The 13620-nt window shown below is 38.3% G+C and overlaps 1 protein-coding gene across 1 annotated transcript in view; it reads right to left on the reverse strand.

The window, feature by feature from the left end:
* LRRC36 (leucine rich repeat containing 36) overlaps nt 1-7990 on the reverse strand; it is a gene marked incomplete at its 5' end in the record, with an annotated part of 29575 nt that extends 21585 nt beyond the window's left edge. The window contains 3 exons of the mRNA XM_080644180.1: nt 1105-1232; nt 4829-4917; nt 7866-7990. Of these exons, the coding sequence (XP_080500306.1) occupies nt 1105-1232; nt 4829-4917; nt 7866-7990 (342 nt within the window). The remainder of the gene's footprint in view (nt 1-1104; nt 1233-4828; nt 4918-7865) is intronic.
* Nucleotides 7991-13620: the final 5630 nt, after the last annotated feature.

Raw genomic sequence — 13620 nt, forward strand, 5'->3', positions numbered from 1 at the left:
CTAAATGCTAATCTGTCTTTTTATAAGATGAAGTTATATACTCAAACTAAAAAAATATTACTAACTTTTTACTAGTTCAGTGCTGATTACCCAAATTGTGGATTAATCAGAACCTTTGATTCTTTTCCCCCTCCTTTTGGCTATTTTCAGCAATTTCATTGATCATAATATATTAAAAAAATATAGACAAAAGGAGAAGTTGAATGTAAGGAAGTCAATTCTGTATTATATTCACTCTTATAAATAAGTCTTATATAATGGTTGTATTCTCCCTCCCACCAATGTTTTTCAACTTATTTTTAAAATTTCCCCCATTTTGTATGATCTCTATCTTTCCATTGCCCACAACTTCTATGCCATCTATATCTATATCTATATCTATATCTATATCTATATCTATATCTATATCTATTTTATTGATTTCAGAAAGGAAGGGAGAGTTAGAAACATCAATGATGAGAGAGAATCACTTATTGGCTGCCTCCTGCATGCCCCCTACTGGGGACTGAGCTTGCAACCCAGGCATATAACCTTGATCAGAATCGAACCTGGGACCCTTCTGCAGGCCAACACTCTATCCACTGAGCCAAACCAGCTAGGGCTTCTATGCCATATTTACCTGCTTTCTGTTTTGTTTTGTTTTGTTTTGTTTTGTTTTGTTTTGTTTGTTCCAATGAAGAAGTAGCATTGGGAAAGCCAGCTTTGAGATGTAAGACTCAGTAATTAAAAGGTAGAGGTAGAAAATTTAAGAACAAGGTAATAGGAGATGGAGACACAGGGTAGAGAGAAGACATTGAGAAACCAGCCAAAAATTATAACAGCTGCATCCCTGTGTGAGGGCCAAAATACCTGGCATAAAATGTGCTAAAGTTATATGTATAAATATACCACATTTGATAAGAGGTTAGTGGGGAGTGGGAAAGGGGAAATTAAAATTAACGCAGAAGGTCCTCTGCATCCTGTCCTGAGTTTTCCTGTTTAAGGGTCTAAAATGCCCTGATCAAACAAGTCTTATTAGATCTTCAGAAATAATTGAGAGTCCACTGAATTACTAGTACTTATCACTGACTAGTCAATGCATCAGCAGGAAAGTGAATACGTTACCTGTGTCCCCAGTGGGAAAGGGTCTGATTTCTGATCTGGTATACTGTTGCTTTGGGTTGCAGAAGTGCTCGTGAGGGAATCCTTTATTTCCCGGTTGGGGAAGGGAATAAACAGTCCTTTGTTTGAGTCTGTGTTAAAAGAAAAGGCATACAATGGAGCACGGACCAGATGTCAAAGGCAACATATCTGTGGAAAGATACTAGGAGGGAAGTCACAAGATTGAGAGCTAGTTCTTGTGACACTACTTGGAAACCACATGTACTTGGGCAAATTGCTTAACCTCTCTGAATCTGTCACCTCACTTGTAAAACATTATGATAAAAACCTAACCTGCCTGTCTCTTAGGGTGAGGTGAAGTTAAAACAAGATAATGGGTATGAAATGGCTTCATAAAATATGAAAGGCTCAATAGAAATTAAGAAGGAGGCAAATGTTATACACATTTCCTAAGTGAATAAATAAACAAATTGGACTTCATTAAAAATGTTATATATCTAAAAACAATATCCACAGAGTAAAACGTTATTTTCTATTTCCAGAAGATAAGTTATATGGATTCATGAAAAAATGAAATTTTTTTTGGTTGAGCAATTTTAAAAGTTTCACTCAAAGGGATGAACTTTGAGTTGGGTCATAAAGGAAGGGTAGGATTTTTTAAAATATATATATATTTTTATTGATTTCAGGGAGGAAGAGAAAGGGAGAAAGAGATAGAAACATCAATGATGAGAGAGAACCATCGATTGGCTGCCTCCTGCATGTCCCACACTGGGCTGACTAGGAATCAAACCGTGACCTCCTGGTTTATAGGTCGACGCTCAACCACCAAGCCATGCCGGCTGAATGAAAGGGTAGGATTTTGATTAAAACATTCCATGCAGAAGGGACAGCATTAGTTCAGGGGCAGAGGAGGGAGAAAGGAAGAACTATTTGAGAAAGAGGGAGTGGTTTGGTTTGATTGAAGCATTGGACATCGCAGTTGAGAAATAGATAAGGTTACAGGTTAGGCTGAAGAGACAAACTGCAGCCAGAGTTTAGGGGAGGCTTGTATGTCAGACTAATGAGTCTTACTTTAGTAGATGAGTGGGAGCCATGGAAGTTTTTGAGCAGGCAAGTATGAGTATCACAGCTGAGTTTTAAGAGAATTAATCTGCCCTGGCCGGTTTGGCTCAGTGGATAGAGCGTCGGCCTGTGGACTGGAGGGTCCCGGGTTCGATTCCGGCCAAGGGCACATGCCTGGGTTGCGGGCTCGATCCCCAGTAGGGGTTGTGCAGGAGGCAGCTGATCAGTGATTCTCTCTCATCATTGATGTTTCTGTCTCTCTATCTCTCTCCCTTCCTCTCTAAAATCAATAAAAATATTTAAAAAAGAGAGAGAGAATTAATCTGACAGTAATGTACAAAATATATTGAAGGAAGAAGAGACTGGGAGGCAGCACAGTGTAATGGTTAAGAGGACTTTGATGATAGATCAACCAGAGTTTGCATCTCAGCTCTGCCACTTACTGTATAACCTCTTTGGTTCTGTTTCCTCATCTGTAAAACAAGGATAATTATAACCACCTTCAAGGTTGTTGTGAGGATTAAATGAGATAATGCACAGGGCCTGGCCCAGCATTTGCACTCAGTAAATGATAGCTACTAAGCTTACTTGCTAAGAAACTATTAAAAAAGGGAAATGAAGGATTGTCAATTGTGGATCATACTATGAGTATGAACACTCAGCTGGGCTTTAGGGAAGAAAGCAACATCAACTACTAAGGTGCTGAGCCTGAGTAATGGGAAAGTGATGGTAACAGCTGGAAGGAAAGGGGTTCATTTAGTTTTTTTAACATGTTTAGCTTGAGGGACTGGAAAGTTATCCAATGGTGATTCTAAGTATATATTGCTATTTGGTCAACAGAAATGGGGGACTGGTGCAGAGAGAGACTAATACAGTTTGTCAAAACTAGACCAATATATTTAAGAGTCATCTACAGGGCGGAAATAAAGCAAACTGTGGAAATAGATCAGATCTATAAGGGCAAAAAGTAGAGAAAGAAGAGTTTAAAGGCAGTCTAGATATGCTTATTTTAGGAGTATGGGGAAAGGGAGAGGAATCTTCGAAAGAGGCAAAGGTTATGTGGTTAGAAGAGTCAGATGAGGATCCAAGATAGTGGAGTTGCCCTCCCTTGTCTAAATGGTTGATGGGAAAGCACTGTTTTGAACAACTGAGCTAGTGAGAGCTCTTTTTCAAAATTTTTCTCCTAGCCTGTGGCAGGACTATTAACATGGCATAACCACATTAGTCATACTGAATTACCAACAGTGCTTACAGGCAAAACTCTCCAGGGATCTAGCACAAACATAATTTTCAGTGGAAGCAAAGCTCCTTAATGCTTCAAAATAACAAAATAAATTTTATTTTTTTAAAAATACAGGCAACAGCTGGTGTTTCTAAGAACCTTTAGAAATGGGCCCTGTGTCTAGTAAAGCAGTTTGTTCTTAGCAGAGATTGTATACTATAAAACATTTTAATTCATGGAGTGAATCTGTGTGTGTGCTAATGATGTAATTTGACATAGGTGAAATTTAATTCAGCTCATAGGAAAAGACCAGTTATGCTTCAAGGTATCTTTGTCTTTCTGGAAATGGATATATAAATACTTTCACCTAAAAAACGACAAGAAGGTAGTATACCAAATTAACTGGGATTCTCTTTAGGGAAAAGGTTTATGAGTGATTAAAATATTGTTCTTCATGCTCTTCAATATTTTTCAAAATTGTTACAATATAATCAATTCTGAAATATTTAAAATGCTATTTAAAATGAAATAAAGAAATGCATGGTCCATGACCTATGTGCATTGAGACTTTCAAGAAAGGAAAATAAAAATCATACCTCACTATGGCTTATTTTACCATTAAATACTATAAAAATGACTTGTCAATAAATGTCTACATGGATAGATAAGTCAGGAAAACAAGAGACTATATGTTATAAAGCGAAAACCCTTAATACCTAAACTACACAGTCAATCTACTAAAGTTATTGCTGGAATTTTAGGATTGATTTTTAGAGTTTGTATATAATTCAATAGATCCTTCAGAGGGAGAGAGGCCTCAACACAGAGGAAAGTTTTCTCAAGTAAAAGGTCATCTGATGAGTGCCAGGTTAATCCACAAGGATCCATTGCATGCAATTTCTCCATTGGAAAGCTTTCTCCTAGCCTGTGGCACTATCATTTATGTGGCATAACTACTTTAGTCATATTAGATTACCAACAATGCTTACAGGGAACACTCCCGAGGAATACAGCACAAACACAGGAGATTCTGCAGCTGCAAAGGTTCAAGGTGGAAAAGCCCAGAAGGCCCAGAGTGTGAGCTGCATTGATGCAGATGAGTCATGGGTCTCTGGCTAATGAATCAATAACCTTGGCAATGCCAAGGGCCCCATGGGGACCGGCAATGCAGTGTTTAGGGTGTACTAATGATGTAAAGTAATATAAATGAAATTGAACTCTGAGTGAAGCTCCTGCTTTGACGGGTTCTGGCTTAGGCATGCTCAATAAATAGGGTCCTTCTGGCAGTGAGAGAAAGGAGGAAAACAGCCAGTAAATCTTGTATTTGCTTCAAATCCATGTTATTTCTCAACTCTTTTGTTTTCATTTTACCCAAGATTGGCCACAAATGCCGAAACAACTAATGTTTTAATCATTTGTGATGAGAGAGAGAAAGCTTACCAGTTTCAATCCTATTATCAACATCAGCACTGACTTTTGATGCAGAGCTCTCATCTGTCACACAGTTTTTCATGGTCTTCTCCCTAGAGCTGCCGTGTAGAATAATTTATTTAAAACTCAAACGGTTTCTGAGATCACCAATAAATGCTATTTAAAAAATACTAATTCATGGTGATTTCATTTAAAAATATTTTTTGTTGTTGTTAATGCTCACCCGAGGATATTTTTCTATTGATTTTTAGAGAGAGTGGAAGGGAGGGGGGAGACAGAGAGAGAGAAACATCCATGTGAGAGAGATACATCGATTGGCCAGGGCGAGAGATCGAGCCTGCAACCCAGGCATGTGCCCTTGACCAGAATTGAACCTGAGACCCTTCAGTCTGTGGGCCAGTGCACTATCCATTGAGCCAGTGATCTCATTTTTAAACTGATAAAAACAGATACTACACTTGATCTTAGCCAAAAGGCCGAGAAGCAATGTGATCTCATTTTTTAAATGCTCTGGAACATATTAATTTCACAAAATTTCAGTTAAAGCCGTTTTTTAAAGTCATATTTTTACTGGGAACATGATAGTGAAGGACACTTAAGCTCAGCCTTTAAAGTATGAAAGCCAGAAAATTCAAAACTTAGACATTCTGCCTTCTTAATACAGATTTAGGTCTGAATGATTTTGAGGAAATAAAATATTTTCTTTGGAATTAAAAACTCAAAACACAGAAAGGAAGGTTTTGCTGCCAAGAATTATAATAGAGACAAACAGCCATTAATTAGAAAAACAGACATGAAAGGCAAGTTAAGTGTTTGCACTTCACTGATGTACTAAGTTAAATTGAGAAGTACAGTGAGCAGACAACCTCTGTGAGCCAGGCACTTTATACCCACCATTTCATTTAATCATAAAAACTCTCCTATGATCTATTATCCCCATTTTATGGGTTCAGGGAAGTGGGACTCAGGCTTAAATGTTTTTTTTTTTACCAAAGGTTGGAAAGCTTGTAAGATAATACTTAGTAACATTTTACCTCTGGTTTTGCAACCATTATATGGTAACTAAACAGAAATATTATGGCACTAATTATTTGCCTTAGTAGAAAGTTTATTCTGTTGTACATTAATTCACCTCTGTATTTCTATAGGAAGCAGGGTACCCCAAGGCATTTAAAATAGGAATTACTTTACAAAATACATATGTACAAATAATTTTAAAAGAAATAGTCCATTGCTTTCTACTGCCGGGTAAATTTTACTCTATATAAATTAAGCTCAATAAACCTGACTTTAAAAATAGGGAACTAGCCCTGGCCAGTGTGGCTCAGTTGGCTGGAGGGTCATCCTATACACCAAAGGGTCACAGGTTTTAATTCTGGTCAGGGCACATACCTTGGTGGCAGGTTCAATTCTGGGTCGGGGCATGTATGGGAGGCAACCGATGGATGTTTCTCTCTCTCTCTCAAAATCAATAAAAAACATATCCTTGGTGAGGATTAAAATAAAAATAGGGAACTAAAAAAAGGGAAATACTATAAAATAAATATATTTTTATTATTAATTTTATTATTATGTAACATATACTATTATATATTATTATTTTATAAAAGCACACACATACATATACCTAAAACTAAAAGAATATTTACCATAATATAATTAATGTTTATTTCTGAGTAGTTGGATTATGAGTTACCATTTTATTCTCTGTGTTTTTTTGTGTACTTTCCAAATTTTCAATAATATGCATGTATTACTTTTTTTTTTTCAGAACAATCTTTTTTTTTTTTTAATAGATTTTTTTAAATTGATATTTTACAGAGAGGAAGGGAGAGGAATAGAGAGCTAGAAACATCGATCAGCTGCCTCCTGCACACCTCCCACTGGGGATGTGCCCGCAACCAAGGTACATGCTCTTGACCGGAATCGAACCTGGGACCCTTCAGTCCGCAGGCCGACGCTCTATCCACTGAGCCAAACCGGTTTCAGCGCATGTATTACTTTTATATTAAAAAAAAAATACTAATAGATACATCTACATGTTCTACATGTTATTTATAGACACACAGATGTCTAGAAGGATATATACCAAACAATGCTAGTAGTTAACTCTTGTAGAACATGGAGTTTGACTTTTCTCATTATACTTTTCTGTATTATTTAAATTGTTTGTATTTAACTTCTATTTCTTAAAAATTGTAAAGCCTGCCCTACCTGGTTTGGCTCAGAGGAGCGTTGGCCCACGGACTGAAGGGTTGAGGGTTCAATTCCAGTCAAAGGCAAGTACCTCATACCTTGGTTGCAGGCTCAATCCCCAGCCCCGGCAGGGCATGTGTGGGAGGCAACCAATTGATTTGTCTCCCTCACATCAATATTTCTCTCTCTCTGTCTCTTCCTAAAAATCAATGGGGGAGGTGGATATCCTCAGGTGAATATTAACAAAAAATAAAAATAATTGACAAGCCACTTTTTTAAAAAGCATGGGCTCTGGGGCAGAAGATATAATACCTTATTTTGATAGGCTTTTAGTAACAAAGAGTAGAAATTCTACCATTCAGCTACTTGAGAGCTTCAAAGTCTATTTACTTTTGGTTTTGTAGAGAAATGCTTCCCTTATTATCCTTTAACAAAATTATCTCTAACAACCCTGTCCATGTAATGTAATGCTCCTAATTCAATAGAAAAATACCATGTAATGATCATAACTCTACCAAGAAAGGTTTTGTAAGCATTTGTGGGGATGGTAAGTTATCTCACAGTATCTCTAAGATTTGAAAACATCTCTATCTATAAGATTTGAAAACAACTTTAGAGAATTTACAATTATATTCAAAGCAGACCCAATAGTTTAAGAAAGCAGAAATGTTCCTACTGAGGGCCAGATTCTCATTTCAGATAAATCTCATTATGTTAATAGATACTTTTATTCCTGATCTGAGGATTCTTACAACTTAAGATTTCTGCTAGAAAAAGAAAGTTATACAGGAATTCACTATTCCCTATGTCCAGAACTAAACTAAAATTTTTTTGTAAAGAATCTTCTTACCTTTTTTCCACCTCTAAAAGAAAGTTTTCACTGTTGCCCAGCTGACTGAAATGCAGCTTGGCAGCTTTCCTCTCACTTTCTCGTACGGTTCGGTCATCTAGAGGCAAAAACCGTGATCTAAGCATGTTTCTTTTTTGGAATATATAGTAACGAGTCAGAAAATCCTATTCAAAAAGTAAAAACTAAAGACCAGTCTTATCTTTTGTTAGAGACAGGTCACAAAATAATGCTATTATGTTGTCACTGGGGCAAGTAGTAACTCAGGGAGATTGCAATGGATACCATAGCAACAACTGCCACATAGGTGTAACTAGCCCTGCAGGAAAGTAGAGCTTGGGACGCAAACAGCCCAAATGGCCCATTCTTAAAGCTGAAAGTTACACCATTTATGAAAGACTTCACTTCGTTTCTCTATAATAACTTTCCCAGGAACACGTGAAATCATATTTTATATCAATAAACGTATACTCAGCAGTAACATTATAAAGAAATACAGACTAGCTCATTTGAAAGGAATATTTATTATTCCTTGCCATCTAAGCCCCAAAGAGTTATATTCATTTTCTATTGCTAATACAGTTGCAAACTTGGAGCACCTGGAAAAATAAATCTCAATCTGGAAACTTTTTGTTAGGGAGGAAGTAGTGGTGAAACCATCAACTGAAGAAAACTAAAGCTGGAAGTAACTGATAAAATCATAGATTGTCATTCAATAAACAATAAAAGGACTTGTTATACATCCTGCCAACAAAAGTTGCATAAATATTGACTAATAAACAAATATATCCTGCCAGTGCACACTCTGGGCCAACATCCAAAAAGTTAAGAGGCAGCTGGTTTAAATAAGATTCTGGGGCAAAGAACAGGGAGGAGGGTCTCACCCAATTTCTCCAGAGTTTGTAGCGTATACACAGCAAAGAGCCTATAATCTGTATCTTTCCTGACAACAGGATTGAGTCTCAAATCTAGTTCTTTGAGGAAGGGTAAAGGCTGTAGGCGGGATACCTCCACTAATGAAGGAATGTTGTTATAATATAAATTCAGGTCTTGGAGTGAACATAAATACTGGATGCCCTGCAAGGAAAAGACCACATTATGAAACTGCACATTGGTAAGGACTAGGAATCTCACAAATAAAGATGGAAATATATCTATTACTTTCCATCCTTAAACATGTAACCCGAGTCACCACTGAGAAAAGCAGGGTTGAAACTCCCATTCAATTGCCTGAGAATAAGAATACTGTACCCGGCTGATGTAGTTCAGTGGTTGAGCGTCCACCCATGTACCAAGAAGTCACTGGTTCAATTCCCAGTCAGGGCACATGCAATTGGTTGTGGGTTCGATCCTTGGTAGGAGGCAGCCGATCAATGTTTCTCTCTCATCAATGTTTCTATCTCTACCCCTCTCCCTTCCTCTCTCTAAAATCAATAAAGACATATTTTTAAAAAAAGACTACTGCAGCCCATGGGCAATGGATGTTCTATACATTAAGTAATTGGGACGCAAACATTTAAATAGCTGCAATCAATTCTCTACTTCTGTTGCTCCCTGATCACTCTCCCATTCCAATCCTTCCCAGTGGCAGACAGGCCAAGTGACTTTTACACTTCTCTCACCCTTGCCACAACCACACTCCTGACCCCAGAAACACCTCAATTTACAAGAGGAAGGGAAGTAGGCAAAAGAGATGGTTCTAGAAGAGAAGGACAGTTGGAAAAGAAAACAATGCTATCTATACGTCTAGACTAGTCTGGAACCCCTCTTGTCCTTGTTTCCCCTTTCAGAATTCCTCCCCCACACAAACAAGTTCTTCCTTCTTCCGTTCTCTTCCTGTGGAGTTAGCAACCCCACCTCTCCATTTATCTGGCAACAAGAGAATCAGGACGAGAAACTTAGAGGAAAAGCCACCATCTTCCTCCTTTGCTGAAATCTACTACTGAAAATACCTGTTTAATGTTCAGGTATTTGACTAGTTAGCTGCTTTTGCCCAACACTAAATTTCAGGATAATACTTCAAAACATGGACATCTATAATAATAAAAGCGTAATATGCAAATCGACCAAACGGCCGAACAGTGGAACGACTGTCCAGATGACCTTCCGGACGAAGTGGGGGCTGCGAGGGCCGAGGCAGCCGGGGCTGCGAAGGCCTACTCTTGCATGAATTTCATGCATTGGGCCTCTAGTATATGTATAATCACATACTTTTAGTAATAAAAATGCTTACCATAAAAGGAAATCTGTCATTGAGAGTTACTTCAGAAAGGTAAAATTATTTTCTACCATGTATTTATAAAATAATGTTTTTGTTCTTCTCTCACTTTAAAATTACCTTTTTCTCATTGCAGGAAATACAGAAAACTCAAAGATATGTGCAAAACATTTCCAAACGGAAGCCTGTTTACACTTTGATGCATCTTTTTCTGGCTTTTTTTAATTCCATTAATTTTTATACTGTGAAAGGGTCAGTGGTTAGAATAGTTATTGATGCCTTTGGCCCCACTCTGAGGGAATACACCATTAGGACTGTCTTTACGTGTGTCTAATGCCCCGACTCAAGTAATCTCTTAATGTCTCTCAGCATAAAAGTCAAGGAAATTACTTCTAACCTCTTCTTACTTTTACTAGTTGGCATGAATTCATATATTCTCAAAAGTTATGATAGAAATAATCACAAAACATATCTCCCCTGGGAAAACTAAGTAAAATGATTAATAGTTAATAGAAATTAATATATGAAAATAAATCAGATACAAAAGAATATAGAAAACTAACATTTACTAAGTGCTTCCATTTGAAGTGCTGTACCAACAGTCATATATCCTATCTAATAAAAGAGTAATATGCAAATTGACCATCACTCCAAGACACAAGATGGCTGCACCCATGTGGTCAAAGATGGCTGCCCCCATGTGGACACAAGATGGCCACCACAAGATGGCCTGCAGGGGAGGGCAGTTGTTGGCAGTTAGGGGTGACCAGGCCAGCAAGGGAGGGCAGTTGGGGGGGACCCAGACCTGCAGGGGAGGGCAGTTGTGGGTGATCAGGCAAGCAGGGAAGGCAGTTAGGGGTGACTGGGCCAGCAGAGGAGGGCAGTTGGGGGAGACCAGGTCAGCAAGAAAGGGCAGTTGGGGGGGACCAGGCCTGCAGGGGAGGGCAGTTAGGGGTGACCGGGCCAGCAGGGGAGGACAGTTAGGGGTGACCAGACTGGCAGGGGAGGGCAGTTAGGGGTGACCAGGCCAGCAGGGGAGGGCAGTTAGGAGCAATTGGGCCAGCCGGGGAGCAATTAGGCATCGACCAGGCTGGCAAGGGAGTGGTTTGGGGTGATCAGGCTGGCAGACAGAAGCAGTTAGGGGCAATCAAGCAGAGGCAGGCGAGCAGTTGGGAGCCAGCAGTCCTGGATTGTGAGAGGGGTCCCAGATTGGAGAGGGTGCAGGCCGGGCTGAGGGACACCCCCCCCCCCCCCGTGCACAAATTTGATTATGTCGGTAGAACTCTTTTTGGGTGTTTACTAATCTTCACACTCTGCTCAAGCCTCCCCTACATACACACTTTCCTGCACTGCCCTCTGCTCCACCATTCCCTGACCTGGAAATTTTTGTTTTTAAGACTACCATTTCCTTTTCCTCCTTGGAGAAACTCACATGTGTGTTCCATGTACCAACATCATCAGAAACCCCTGGGGTATGTCCTGAGCCCAGGCCAGACCTACTAACTCAGAATCTCTCTTGAAGGAGGGACTAAGAATCTGTAATTTTATAAGCGCTCCTCATAAATTTTGTATACACTTTAAAATGTGTACTATTGCTCTAGGATATAATAATTTAACATGTTTTTTCCCCTGAGTATAAATTTTCCCCCCAATATTTTATAATAAAAATTTTTCAAACACAGAACAAAATTGAAAGACTTTTACAGTGAATAATAAAATTTAGTTTGGAAACATTTAAAAGGAAGATCAAATATTTTTCTATCTGACATTATCTATTTCTTCCCATCAAAAAAAATTAATAAATTGGGCTGAACTGACTGATCAGAGAATATAGAACTTACCTTCAGGCTAGTGATCAAATTTCTTGATAAATCTAAGGATCGGAGGTTTTTAAAATTTCTGAAGGCATCACCAATGGAGTGGATTTTTCCAGCATAAGATCCCTGCAATGAAAGAGACTCCACCAATTCTGAAAAGAGATCGTCAGTAGATATATTATGCTCTCTGCTTGGATCAATAGTAGAGTCAGTGAAAATAGTAGAGTCCTCCCATATCTCATCTTTGAAGGGCCCTACATCCAAGGCTCATAGAAGATTGGATCTTTCTTTTAAAAGCAGCAATACAGCCCTACCCGGTTTGGCTCAGTGGATAGAGCGTTGGGCTGTGGACTGAAGGGTCCCAGGTTCAATTCCAGTCAAGGGCATGTACCTTGGTTGCAGGCACATCCCCAGTAGGGGGTGTGCAGGAGGCAGCTGATAGATGTTTCTAACTCTCTATCCCTCTCCCTTCCTCTCTGTAAAAAATCAATAAAATATATTTAAAAAACAAAAAAATAAATAAAAGCAGCAATACAGTGTAATACAGTCATTAAAAATCTTGTTTTTACAAACCCTTGGTTTTTTCTAACTACCTTGAGGATATAGTAAAAATCCCTAAAGTTCTCAAAACACAATTTAAAAAGAAATTCAGAAATCCCATTGCTAGGATTCAGCCCTGTAGACAATACTCACAGCATTTTTCAAGGCATATAATATATACCACAAGGATGTCAACTGCAGAAAGGTTAGGGTAGTTGGAAAAGAAAAGAAAATGGAAATTGTCAAAGGGTCTAACAGCAGAAGAGTAGAACTAGTTGTCCTAAAGAACAGTACATTGATATAATGGACAATGGACTAGATCTGTGACCTTGTGCAAGTCACTTAACTTCTCTGTGCATTAGTTTACTCATCTGTAAAACAAAATAATAACAGTACTTGTTCATAAGATGTTGTAGGATTAGAACAGTACCAGACACATGGTGAGTGCTATATATGTGTGTTAATTGTTGTTATGCAGTTATTAAAAGGAATGAGGTGTATTTATAGATGCTCATATGGAAAGATCTCCAAGACATTAAGTGAGAGAAAAGTGTGCTTGTGTGTGTGTAACTGCATTTTAAAGGTGTTAAGGTGCTGGAGCAGTCTGGGACCTATAAATTCTAGAAAGTAATAAACTGAAGCTCCCTTTCAAGACAATACCTATTCCACGGAGAAATTAATGGGAGTAGAATTCACATTGAATGGGACAGAGAGACAGGTTCAAAGGAGAGAGAAAACTAGATACAAGTGTGGGAAGGAAGCAAAGATGGCAGATTTCAGGAAGCATAAAGCGCTTTTTTTTAGTACTTTGTGAACACAGCAGAAGAGGTTATCTCCAAAACCTTGAAACTAGAAAAGCTATTCTCATCCAAATGTATAGGAAAACTTACTGCACTTAAACAAAGAGCCACAGAAAAGAATGACGGTCAAGTTTTATATGAGGTTATTAAAAGAAAAAAAAGAACATAATAACATCCCTAAAGAATGAAAGCACTCCAGAAAGTAACACCCACAAAACAAATGAAAACTGTAAGTTAATATCTCAAAACAAGCTAAAAGATATTGTGACAAAATATAGGAGTTCTCAAAGTGTGGTTCTCTCTCGTCATTGATGTTTACATTTCTCTCTCTCCCTTCCTCTCTGAAATCAATAAAAATATATTTAAAAAACAACTATGGGGGG

Source organism: Plecotus auritus (genome assembly GCF_963455305.1).
Source record: "Plecotus auritus genome assembly, chromosome: 10".
NCBI lineage: Eukaryota > Metazoa > Chordata > Mammalia > Chiroptera > Vespertilionidae > Plecotus > Plecotus auritus.